The 13,974-nt window shown below is 40.3% G+C and overlaps 1 protein-coding gene across 1 annotated transcript in view; it reads right to left on the reverse strand.

Moving 5' to 3' along the window:
• The window catches only part of LOC122813573 (zinc-binding protein A33-like), a 115,391-nt gene extending 102,041 nt beyond the window's left edge, over positions 1-13,350 (reverse strand). Inside the window, exon 1 of the mRNA XM_044085970.1 lies at positions 12,857-13,350. Within this exon, the coding sequence (XP_043941905.1) occupies positions 12,857-13,318 (462 nt within the window). The 5' untranslated portion in view covers positions 13,319-13,350. The remainder of the gene's footprint in view (positions 1-12,856) is intronic.
• Between the last annotated feature and the right edge of the window lie 624 nt (positions 13,351-13,974).

Raw genomic sequence — 13,974 nt, forward strand, 5'->3', positions numbered from 1 at the left:
TCGAGGACTAAGCCTTGTGGGACGCCACTTGTAACCGGTTTAGAGTCTGACATGGCACCTGCAATTCTGACCATGTGGGTTCTATCCCTGAGCCATTTAGCAACCCATCTTGTGACATAGGGGGTGATATTTAAGCTGGTGAGCTTATTTATGATGCCCAAATGATGTATTGTGTCAAAGGCTTTTGCAAGGTCCAGGTAGGCTGTGTGGACTACCTTCCCTTCATCTATTGCCTTGGTGACTGTTTCAAAAACATCGACCAGGTTCAAGAGGCAAGATCTGCCCTTGACAAAGACGAATTGGGTGGGATCCAGTATTTTGAGGTTCCCAATGTCTTTTAAGTTCCATGACAATATGCTCCATAGCGATACACTCCATAGCTTTGCAGACCAGGCTAGTCAGGCTTATAGGGCGATAGTTTACAGGGTCCGTTGTGGCACCACCTTTGTGGAGTGGGACCACTGTTGCTGTACTCCATTCCTTGGGTACATATCTTGTAGTGAAGCTGAGACTGAACAGTGACTTCATATGAGGGTTCAGTTCTTGAAGCTCATGTAAGACGCAGCCCAGGACACCATCTGGTCCCATTGATGCTGTGTTTTTTGCTTTGGAGAGGGCAGCTCTCACCTGTGATGTCGGGGAGGCTACACTGTTGGGATAGACATTTGATCTTTTGGGGGGGGGGGTTTGCACTGAATCTGTCTGCCAGAATGTTGGCAATGTCTGTGGGTTCAGTGTATTTTTTGTCATTTTGCACCAACTCAGAACATATCTGGGAGTTGACACCCAGGTTCCTGACATAACTAAAGAAGGCCTTGTGATCATCTTTAGCGTCTTGTGCAATTTTTCTTTCGAAGCTGGCCTTGGATGATTTTATGAGGGTTTCTTGCTAGTAGAGATCAGAGATGCTTTCCCTTTTTGGGATTTTGCTCTATCATATAGTAGCTTCCTCCTTCTGCTGTATAGCTTGTTTATGGCTGGGATCCACCAGACAGGTCTCCTCCCCTTGGAGGAGTGAGTCTTGGTTTTATTTGGGATAGCACGATCCATGCATTCCTGTAGGTGTCCACAGAATGCGTTTGTAAAGGATTCTGCGGTTTGGGCCATATTTTCCACTGGCCTGGGGGCTTTGAAGGATTCCACCTCGGTTTTGAGAAGGGTGAAGCTTGCTTTTGAGAAGTTCTTCTCTCTGATTTCCTTGGCTGGGGGTGGGGACGGGATGAGGATGTCCAGTGAGATTAATTTATGTTCAGATCTTACCAATGAGGTGTATACCTCTGGTGTGGAACAATGAGTCCCCATGTTGGTGATGATCAGGTCCAATATATTTTTCCCTCTTGTGGGAATGGTGACAAGTTGTTCCATGGCATTTGAGTTTATAAATTCTAGGAACCATTGGGCGAGGGTGTTGGGGCTTGAGTAGTGCTCCCAATCTATGTTTGGGTAGTTGAAGTCACCCAATATGATGGTGTTTGGAGAGACCTTCATATTTTCCAGAGTTCTCAGGAAAGCCATGTGGGGTTCCTGAGTTTGGGAGGGTGGTCTGTAGCAGGCTACAAACTGAAAGGCAGTTTTGCGCACTGTTAGTTGCACATGGATGGTCTCCACTGCTTTGTGCAGTGCCACTAACCTGGAGGTGTGGGTATCTTTGATGAATATGGATACTCCCCCTCCTTTTGTGGTTCGGTCCGAGTTTTGGGGCCGAAAAGCATGGTATGAGGTATAATCTGGTAGTGCTGGGGTGCTCTCAAAAGCCTTGAACCAGGTTTCTGTTACTGCACAGATATCAATATTCTCCATACTGAGGAGAGCCTCGAGTGCGTGCATCTTGAGGTTTAGACTTCTGGCGTTGAGTAGCATTACCCTTAGTTTCTTTTTCCTTGTGTTGTCTATGGAGGTGGGTTTGTCTTTTGAGCCTTGCCTAAAAAAGGCACTATGGGGGTGGCAAGAGCTTTAGTCAGTATTCGAAAGCCCAGGGGTGACAGGTGCAAGCTGTCCCTAACAAAGCAACGTGGCTTGTCGAGCATGTCATCCCAGGCTGACAGACACTGGATCCCCTTTGAATGACACCAATACTTTACCAATTGTTAAAATTGATCATTTTATCTTTATACTGTGACATCATTCTTGGTGAGGGTAAGATGCTACTCAAGGTCAGGGTCATACTGGCCTGGGCTACATGATCAGAGAGCTCCTCTAGGTCTCTTTTCATGTAGTCCAGGGAGGTACATCTCAGGTCATTCACACCAGCATGGACAGTGACGGAGTCATATTTGTACTTGCTTTGGAGTGAACCGAGTGCTTGTGTTATGTGGCGGATCCTGGCACCCGACAGACAGCTTACAGTGACCTTATCCTTGTTCAGCCTGGTGAGTGGGATGTCAGTGTGTCTGACAATAGAGTCACCTATTACAAGTGTATTAGGTGTGTTGTTTAGCCTTAAGGGCTGTGACTGTGTGGCACACTGACTTTTGTGAACGGTGTGATACATAGGTATTGTTGTGGGGTAGCAGTTGTTTGGGTGTCTGCTTTGGCAGTCTCTGCTGCTTAGGCAGATTTTTATTTAGAGCATCCAAGTATGTTTTTGTGTGTTTATGTGTTTGCTTTGCTGTTGTTATAGGTCTATGCGAGACTGGATTTGTGGTGTGTGTGGTTATCCTCTCCTCCTGGGTTGACTGTGCCAGTCTTGGGTTGAGAGAGCTCAGCCTCCAATTTGGCTATATAGTTGCACTCTCACATATATTTGAGTTTTTTGAGAGGAGGAGAGGGTTGTCTGTGTACATAAGGCAGTTGTAACATTGCCTCAAGATTCTCATATTCATCAGCTGGACTGGAGAGTATACACAAAACTGACCTTTGGATGTCAGGATATTATGATGAAATACTTTTTGACTGATCAAAAAGGATCAGTAGGGTGTTAAGTGTTTAAAAGGAGTATAAGGGGGGTTTAGTGCTTAAGTTTGTTGGTGTTTTGCTTATAAGAACAAGTGCAAGGTTTTAAAATGAAAATAGAGTGCTTCCTTTGAGATTTAGATCATTTCCAAGGGAAAAAGTGAAGAGCAGACTCTGTGGAGCCGGTAATCGTTTAAACCTGTTTAAGCGGCGTTACCCGATGCTGCACTATGCGCAAAATCGCACTAAAGCAGGTTTTTAAGCAGGGGACTTGAAAGAGCTAGGAATTAGCCCAAAACGGCCAATAAACAAGTTTCTGGGCTGAGACCACTCCTCCAGGGACAGATAGGCTGCTCAGAGCTCCCTACTCCCACTGGTGAACAGAGAAGCTTCCTTCTATCCAAGTAAGGATATGGGCAACACAGGAACTGCTCTAAAGTCTAGAATACAGCAAAACATGTATTAGGGACTATTCTAGCTCAGGAAAGGTGGGAAACAAAGGATATTTTTTGTTTTTTTTCTTTTTTTTTAGGCAGATAAGTATTTGCTGTGCTTTTTCTGATTTACACAGGCTAGCCCACTTAAGTGAGCAGCCTTAACAGTTAAATTCAAACAAAAAGACAATTTCAAAGTGCAGGTAATAATAATTTCAGTAACAAGCTTATTTTAAGCAAAAGAGCAGTTACAACTCGCTTTTCGTCTCTCTGCTGCTAGCACCACTCTGCAGGACCAAGAGGGGCTTTGCTGAGTTGGATGATATAAGTATTTATAAGGCGTGTTTTCAGTACAATAAATGCACATCAGGCACAAATACAATCATTTATGCTAGTAGACTGCAAAATAAAAACCCAGTCAAAACTTGATAGCGATAAACACACTTCAAGTTCCACATAGGCACTTCCCATGTCATTTCATCCCAAGTCTGCATTAGCACTTCTCACACCATTCTTCTGTGTACACACAAGCGCTTCCAAAATCAGTAGTCCCATGTCTGCATAAGCACTTCACGTACATTCTGTTTTACTTCAATAAAGATCTATAAAAATAAAAATGTTTTAAAGGAAGAAATTGAATGCAGTGTAACTTGGTGTGAATTTACCATCTGTATTTTTTCTTGTCTCCCTCCTCCCTTTTTCTCTTATTTGATTATTTTAATTATGCATTCCTTTGTCCTTTATTTTATTTCTCTCCCATTTAGGTTCATTTTTACAGATACAAATTCCTCAGGAGCAGCCCAGGTGCACACCTCCCAGGTTAGGAGCATTCACCCTCTTCCTGAACAGGGACATTCTCTCAGGGATGTGGAGAAGGTGGCACCAGTCCTGCAGGCATACTAGTATGAGACAGCCTGCCAACCCTTACTGAATGGGGGCTTTTGTGAATGTGCTGAAGCAGGTCATAGACAGATGAATGAAGTCAGTTGAGGCATCTCTTCCGAGGGTTAAAGACACACTTGCCCAGTCGATGCCAACCACCGTACCACCAAAGACCCTTACCCTCTGAACATAAGGGTCCTCTACTGCAACACCATCTGGCAGTGGAGACATTTGAAGCTCTGTGGACTGGGGACCCTTGCTGGTGCTGTTCCTAGTCACCCCTTCTTCCCTCATCCTTTCTCCTCCACCCGCTCACCTCATTTCTCAACCACACTACTCTCCTACATAAAAAGTCTTGAAACAATAGGTACATCTATCCCCACCAAACAAATAGTGTCCCTCTTCTCCCACCTCCTCCAGCACAACCCTTTCGTGTGTTCCTGCTGCGTCTTCCCTTTTTTAATCTTTTCTACCCCTTTTCCATTCCTTAAAATAAACTGGGTGCCCACATAAGGGTACCCCATATACAACATTTTAAACATCTTCATTTTTTAAATATTAATAAAAACTGCACATTCTGCCACTTGCCTCAAGTCTTTCAAGCATGACTGAGCATAGCTGCATCTGTCCACAATATTCAAATACATGCAAAGTAGTACGAAGCCTACAGTTTTCACATAATACTTTGTAGGTACTGCTTAACTTTAGCTACTTTTCACTTCTGCCATAATTAGATGCATTTTTCAAAACACCTTTGCTTTGCCTTATTTAATGCAAATAACCTGTTCTTAGCTTATTTACATATACTTGTATAGGTGCTCTTCGCATACAGCTCCTATGTAGCTGCAAAGTACCAGACTATAAATATCACCCTAGGTCTAAGAAGCAAAGAAATTTTTGCCATTTTGCAAAAACAGCCTACAGAAAAAGTTTCAGATGAAAAATTCTGCAAGGAAAAATGCAGAAGACATTTGCTAAACCAACACTGTGTCCATCTCATTCACTGTGCTGTAGAACCCATAGATGTTATGAAACACTAAAGTATGCTATCCGACAACAAAAGCAATGTTTTGCTTCACATATTCTTTCAAATGAAAAATTCAAAGAAAAAAAACTGAAAACAGTGATCAAACATCAAACATTTAACTTGTTTCTTATACTGGAGCTTTGAAATCTTTTACTCCACCTCACAGTTTAAACAATGGTCTATCCCCAGGATTCAAGAAGATCCTAAGTGGCTAACATGGGTTACATCTATAAAAAGCATCTCTGATTCAGAGACCAGGTAAAGCCACACAGAGGAACACCTCATCAACACTTAATTACCATGTCCCTGAATCAACACTTAGCGGACCTCAATATTCAAGTCATTTTCTCTCTATCCACTAGTGTGTTTCAGTAGCACAAGAACTTACCAGAACATGATCTCTCTCTCACACACACACACACACACACACACACACACACACACACACACACACACACACACACCCTGCGATATCAACCTGTGCTTGCACTATGGGCCACTAAGCCTTCCATAGGGATTAATGGATGAACACCATCTTTTCAATAGCATTCACTTCTTTTTCCTCCTTATGAAGAAATGAATGTGCTGATTGAATCACTCTTCTCAGTTCCGCTTCGTTATCTGCTGCCAGCACCATTTCTGAGAGCACAAGGCTATTGCCAGCAGAAAACAATAGCGGGGGGGGGGGGTCTCTGAATCACTCAGGCTTACCATGACGCAATTTCTGCATTATGGTAAGCCTATTTGAATTCCAGCCCATATCTGTAGAACCATCAATGTTCCCAAAGAAATGGAAATGTTAAATTGTTAGCACAAATTAGTCTTTACAGTGGTTGTATTTAATGGATTCTAGGTCTTAAACTAAATTTTATAAATCATCGTTCGTATCTCTCAAACTCCAAGCACAAGAAATATGGACAAAATCAAAAATAATAGAGGGACACAGGTGTAAAAATAGGAACAGATGTAACTATTGCTCTTAAAAATTAGAAAGTTGCTAACAGGTTTTTGAGAACATGCATTCTGTATTAATATATACAGTCTGAAACTTAAATGCATGCCATTATTTACTAACCTCAATTACTAGCCAGAAAACCACAACTTTTATGAGGAACAGACCAAAAACATGAAGCAAAAATCTGAACAGTCTGTGAAAATCTCGGCAGTTGAGAGGTATGCAAGTTACAATAAACACAGTATCTTTTGTAACCGTTTTAAATCTCAGTAGCCCCTTCAAGCTATGCACATACTGTATGCAGCATTTTGTTCATCCAGTCTAAGCATGTCTATCTTAGTCACATGGCTGAGATAGTAACACAATATGAACACGTGCATGTGTAAGAGATGACAAGTGTGACTACATATCAGTGTATATTGCTGACTGCTTGTCTAGTATTGCTCTTATCTTCCATTAAATTCTAATAAAAGGTAGACAAACAGAAGAAATTTAATGATAAATTTTAAACACAAAGACACAACAGACAGTTTTCATAGCCATTTATGAATTGTGTAAGATGAGGGCAAATAGTCCTGCATACATCACATACTCCAATTCACTGACCTTATCACGACTGCTCTGATTCACTGACTAGAAATGCCACTTTGTACTCTAGGCAGCAAGTTCAGAGCACCATAATCAAAGCAGGCACTAGGTGGGAGGGGTCTGTGTAAATGACCTTCCAGGCACACTACAGGAACTACAGATTTACTCCTTAGCATATCGCCTACTCTGAGGTGATCTCTACCTAACATATAAAGCTATGTCAAACCCAGAGCTGTTGGACATGCTACACCTAAAGAAATCCCAATCCCTCTGAGCTACACGCTCTAGGGACCTAAACCTTGTCACTACAATAAACAGGACATGTTGGAGGGATAGATTCCTGTCCCAGAGACTTCCCATACTCTGGAACAAGCTACCTATCTATGTCAAGCAAATTTCCTCATTAGCACTCTTCAAGAAAAATCTTGATAAGTGGATGGGAAAGTACACCCCGGGGATCAGTTCTGCGGCTCTGCTTGACAGGGGCACAGGAAAATAACTTTCTTGGGTGGCGTAAGCCAGGGAACCTTGTTGGCTAGGCTTACTTAGGCCCTTGGGCTGATAGCCTGGAACCTACCTATGAACATGACAAATAGTTGGGGGACTGGATTGGTTAATTATTTGATTGGGAATCGAGATGACTATTTAAATTAAGTTATCTGAATTTAAAGATGGTTTTGAAATAGTCCTAGTTGTTACGGATGAAAGCACTTACCATTACTATTTTGAAGCATTCTAAACTTCGCAACAGTAGACTGAGAAAATGAAATGGTGTCACTCTAATTTTTTGGCAAACTGAAAAGCAGCCAATGTGACTGATGGTTAATATGTTTTGCTTACACTTTAAAAGTTTTATTATTAAAAAATGTTAAATAGAACAAACTAAAGTGTACCTATAGTGCACAACTTGCTTACTTTTGCCAATCATGAATGGTGCACAAAACCTTGGACAAGTCTCTGAAGCACATAATCTAGGCTACAAGGTGCAAACAATATAGAGGTTTGCATTACCATTAGCTTTGTGTGTCAGGTTTTGCCTCCAGATTATTTATTTGAGGAATTAATAAATGGTCACTAGCTTTTATGTGCAATAGTTGTAGGCTTGGGGTATTTTGGAAGAACTTGACCACATCCAAAGAATTTAAATACTAAATTTTCACTGAAAACAAAGTGAATGCTTTATCAGGCACCATACCTCTCATCTGCTATGATTTAGGCATAGGGCAATGATTTTGGCCATCAAATTTAGCCTTTCTCCTCCTAGATTTACTGATGCTTATCAAAATCATACCTGTTGATGTGTGCACACCTTAGGATTTTTTGGGTCTAATTTTATATAACAAAACAGTCCACTCCAGCAGGTAACCATCTTTTTTGGAGTTACCTGCTGGAGTGGACTGTTTGGTTATTTTATATTGAAGAACAGTCAGCAGCACAACTTTAGAAATGTGGTTTTGCTTGTGTGTACATATATTAATAAAGACTGCCCATTGTAGATAAATAAGGACGTGCTCTTCTTTCTGACCTTCTGATGACTTTTAAAGGCTTGTAAGATGAGTTTTAGTTCTGGAGGTTGAGAAGTATGCCTGGCACAAACAGATGAAAGCTCATTTTTATGATATCTTGGCATGCTGAGAAATGCCATTCATGATGTACATTGATGGATTTTTAATATGCACAATGTTTGACCTAATGTACCAATTTTTGAGTGAGACTTCAAAACTGTTAGCACAAACACAGCAAGTCTTTAGAGTTTACAAAATTTGCTAATCAAAAAGGAGAAAACAGTAGTCCTCAAATGAGGCTGCACTTGAGATTACTTGAAGTCATATCATTAATGAAACAAGGAGTTTGAAAATTTGAAATTTATATATGGGCCTTGTAGATGTATTTCTGAACAAATGGATGCAGATACCATATCAAATATAGAATAAAAAAAGGCTGTATGAAGACCAAAAATGTTGAAATTGAAATTGTGTGTATTAATAATTATAAACTCCCTTTGTAGACAGCCTATACACTATAATATTACCCGAATATACTGACAGAATTAAGACATGTTACAGCTGCTCCTTAATTTGCCTAATTAGGGTTCCTCTTTTCTCCTATTCCTTCATTTACCATTCTAGCCCACTCTCCATCATGGTTACTTTTTAGTAACATTTCTGTTGAGAGAAAAAGAGAAATGATAGGTGATTCAGAGAACAGACAATAATACCAGTTAATGCAGACTGCATCGGGCATTTTTGAAATGCAAAAGTCCAGACTGAAGAAAATTTAGCCATTTCTTTAATGCTTTCAGAAACATAATGGAGCAAAGGAAAAGGGAAAGGCTTGAGAAACTAAATGAAATGTTTGGAAGTGAGAGGTAACGATGGTGTAAAAGTTGGGTTGCTCAATGGTTATCTTTGTACAAGACCCGCAGAACAGAATATTTATTTACTAAATCCATTCAGGACAACTGCCCAGGATAAAGTTTTTTCACAACCAATGTCCCCAATAAAAGTGGAAAATTTAAAACTAGACAAAACACATGGGTCTGAGAAGAATGACTTTGGGGGGGGGGGTATAGCACTTGAAGACAGGAAGGGAGCAGATGCAATTCCACAGACTAATACTGTAAACTGCCAGCTTGCCATTTGACCTCATTTGTAAGAAAATTACAAAAACGCTGCTAAAGGAATACATTTTTAGAATATATATGGAAGTCAGTAAGGCACATACAAATCTAATACATTTAATTGTCTCTGTAAATTTGATTGCTAGAGTACTATGACCATCACTCCTTTTCTGAAGCACATCTTAGTTAAAGACCTGCTTACCTGATTCCAGAAGCCTTGGACAGACAGACAGACAGACACCATCTTTCAATGACAAGAATTGCCATATGGCTGCAGAGTACTGTAGTTAGCACATTTCAGAAAGGCAAAATGCACTGTACATGCTTGTGTGAATCAATCTCTCAGCTTCTGAATGGTGGTTATTGTCAAATGTCCCACTTATTTAGAAAATGAAGTGGGAATTCACACAATCACAGAACAGTAAGCTTTGTCATAGTGAAGCAAGCTAACCATGGTGGTTTGCAACCAGATCGTAATTCCCAGTCAGCAGGAATCAACTCTTTATTGTCAATTTTATTAATAGTGTATTGCTCTTCTAGCCTCCTGCGATGAATTATTATTAGCATTTATTTATTTATTTTTAACAAAATTGTTTGCGCAGTACAGATGGGCCCTGTGCTCTTTTAACAAGTAACAGGCTGAGGATGTTTAGAGTGATTTGACAGTGTTTTGAAGTGTACCTTTGCACTACACTGTGCAGTGCATAAACAGCATTTCCCCCCCCCCATCAGGGAGAGTTTTGGTCATCACGTTTATATTTAAAATTGGTTGTAAAATTTGCTTTCTCCTTGCACTGATGTCACTGAAAAAAACAAGGAAGTTTAAACTTCAGTGATGTAGGCATTAGAAAAGCTTATGTTGAGTCCATAGACTTTAATGGATGCACTAATGTGCATGCATTAAGGCGCCCCATTAAACTCTATGGACGCAGCTCACATTACCCTATGGTACCATCAGAACTTGAATAGCTGGTTTTGGGCTGTGGTTTAATAAGTTTATAAAGCTTTTTATTTAAAACAAGCCCCAAAAATGTAAGTATGGGCAAATACATCACAGCGCATGATTCATCAAATGCTGCAATGTATATAGAAATGTTGGCAAATCACTTGGAGTCCACTCTTATGAATTGGTGGTTATCAGTAGAGAACAGAGGTCAGTACTACATCAGCTTTTCAGTGTTTAGATAAATGACATTTCTGTAATGTACAAACTTTGCTGCTGCAAAATAGATATGCCACAAAGTTGTTACATAATAAAAAAAGAATAAAAAGGAGGCTTAGAAAGTTTAAAACAATGATCAGAAACTTGGAAGCTAAAATATCAGAGAAAAAGCAACAAGTAAAGAAAGATGAGCCCAAATGGAAATTACACAGCAGCAAGCATTATGGTGGAAACAGACCTAGTGGAAGTGTGTGTTCACACTTCTCAGCCTCTTGGCACAAGAAATCTGGACAAAGCCACATATAGGGACACTTATTAAATATGCTTTTACAAACCTTGAAAGTTAATAGACTAACAAGTTTTGCATTAGCATGAATTTTCTGGAAGATATGAAGTCCGAAACTCAAATGTCTGCCAATATTTTCTGACCTCAGTCCTCAATTCCCTAGTGATTTGCAAGAACATCTCAAATTTTAAGAGGAACAGACTAAAAATATTAGGCAAAAAAATCTGGAAATTCTGCAAAAATCTGTACAGTTGAGAGGTATGCACGAGGTTCCTTAGCATAAGGGCAAAGGCAAGTGTTACAGGTCCCAACTGTCTGAAAAATAAAACTAATTCAAACAAAAACAGTTAAAGATTTTTTTGCAGGAGGACTTCCTCTTCACCCTATGGTGATGAGCCACCTCTACCCCTGCTACATATATATACCAACTCCAAGAATGCTGTACCTCAGAACAGGAGGAATTCTCCTCAGATACCACAGTCTTGGAAAGCATATATTCTCAGACACTTGCTCATGTAGTGCCATTAATCCAAGGTTCACAGTTACAGTCCTCAGAATTTAAATGGACATCCTAGGCATGTAGGTGACCTTAAAGGTAAACAAGGTATGAAATGACAGGAAATGCTACTCATTGAAATGCACAGATGAAGTAGCATCACAAGGGAGAAACTACTATCCCCAAATTCAAATAGTGGCACAGACATTGAAAAAGCTGGGAACAGGAGGGTGAAAGTAAATGACTTATGCTGCCAACAATTCCTGGGGGAGGCAGACTGTAGACTCCTGGAGGATGATTGCTCCTTGAAAGTTAATGCTTACATGACACTAGTGTCTGTAGACAGGCTGCACACTTGGCAATCCTAAGGCAGTGATGGTAGTTTTCATGGGAATGTGTGTGGAAGTATATACAAATAGGAGAGCACTGCATCATGCCCTTGTGCTAACAAAGATGCCCACATCAACCACTGGGGGTGCTGGGGGGGGGGACTTACGACCATAACAAATCCATTATTTCCTGGATACTGGCAAGCGCACAAAAGAAGCCTCACAGCTGCTTAAATGATAGCATCTCTAGTCGTCTCTCACCTCCGGTGCTAGAGATACCCAATATAGGTGAAACAAAAATGGGCTCATGTCTAATCCAGGTTGGTTTGCTGATCAGTAAGCACAGGGGGCAAACAGTGCTTAGAAAACAGGTATGACAAAAAGTGAAAGTTTCCTCCATTTTTGTTGTCCCAAAACCCTACTGACATCAAGGCACTCTGATCTCACTCTCAGCTTGAGAGAGAAATTACAAGTATTATAGGCAGCTCAGATTTCTCACTGAACCCCTATTTCCCCCCCTCATCTTTAAGATAGCTGGCATGTTGGGTACACAATGTCAGAGACTAAGCTCCCTGCAGATGAAGAGTATTCTGCCTCCTCAAACCGACTATTGCTACTATCTTTCCTTGTCTAAAGCCAGACGCTGGATACAGCTATGAGACCATCCAACATTAAAGAACACTCTTACTTTTCCTCCCCTGTGGAAATAAAGCTGGATTTCAGTCATGGAACATCCTGGTAACACTGAAAACCAACTGAACCCAGATCACCAGTGTCCCCTCTGCTTTACTACTTAAACTAACATGATAGATACTGTAAAGTATGTTGGTTCCTCAGCAGGAGCTGCTTTTTCAATAAGAGAAATGTAAGAAAACAACAGGGCATAATCTGAAGAAACAAGTCAAGGTAATCCAACGGAAAAAGCAGCTATTTGAAGAAGCCTTTTGACAGAGTTACTATGCAATTCAAGAGGGCATCAAAAAGATATAAAAATAATTTTACAAGACAGTTATCAACCAAATAATTTGCCATACTAGGTGGCTCAAGCAGTTGGTCTCTACTATCAACATGCTACATTTCTGGAATTATAAGCCAATGCCTCTGTTATGACAGCAAGTTATAAAAATACAGATAATTGTAGAGAAATAAAGATGGCAGAACCTATATGCAAAATACAATATTTACCTGACACTTTCCCACTGCATCGTGACCGGATATAAAATGATGACCATAGTGTATAGGGACACACAGGGCACAGACCAAGACATCATCTTCCTCACAAAACAATTCTAGAGTCTTTCCATGTTCCTTGCAGTGATGAGTTGCTTTGCACCGTTTCACTCCTTGATTCTCTGCATCTTCTCCGTACCCAGAATCAGTTCTTTCATTTCCCTGACCTTGCTTTACTTTCACTGCTGTCTCAACCAGATTAGCCAACAGTCTGTTCTTTATGCATTTCTTGTCTGAGAACTCCACTCTACACTCTGGACAGAGGAGTTTTTCAGTACTGTTCCAAACCTTACTAATACAGAATCTGCAAAAGTTGTGCCCACATTCCACAGTAACTGGTTCATTAAACAACCCAAGACAAATTGGGCAATTTAACTCCTCCATATAACTTGCAGACTGCCTAGAGCTGGCCATCATAACACCAATTTGCTTCCAAGTTCAACTCTTGTTTGGTAAGAAGCAAAAAAGTGTGGTAGGTGTGGCTAATTAATTAAAGGGGTAACACCCAATCAGAAAAAAAGGCATTACATTCATACCTTGCTAAAAAGATTGCTTTTCCATTTAATTTTCTATAAACATTTTCTAAAAGCAACACTAAGAAATCTGGAAACCATCATGTAAGAAGTTTATCCCTTGTAGTTCACTCTAGAGAACTAAAGATACAACCTATTATTCTGTATTTTCCAACTTTTTGACCCTGGGTTCTCAGTCAGTCTCTGAAAAAAAAAAAACACTGGCACCTAGTGAGGTTACCTGGTTCATGTTAATTAAGCTGCTAATAAAAACATTTTGAACTATTGTCCTGTTGCTTACCTATACTACCAAGAAGAGTCCTCTTGATCCTTATAAATGGAGGTTTGAACAACCCTTGATAAGCCCTCCTCAGGGGAAACATGATGTTTATGTTTAGCAACAAGTATAGGGTCCAGGAAACTAAATTAATGAAACAATGTTTGATGAGGGGGATACTTTTGGAAAAATATGGTTTACAGTCATTGTGATGGAGAAAAGTGACAGTCAGGTCACGGATAAAAAAAATAAAGAAATGGGGGGGGGGACTATGAGGAAGGAGG

The sequence above is a fragment of the Protopterus annectens genome, chromosome 10.part0, assembly GCF_019279795.1.
Source record: "Protopterus annectens isolate FY-2018-M chromosome 10.part0, PAN1.0, whole genome shotgun sequence".
Lineage (NCBI taxonomy): Eukaryota > Metazoa > Chordata > Ceratodontiformes > Protopteridae > Protopterus > Protopterus annectens.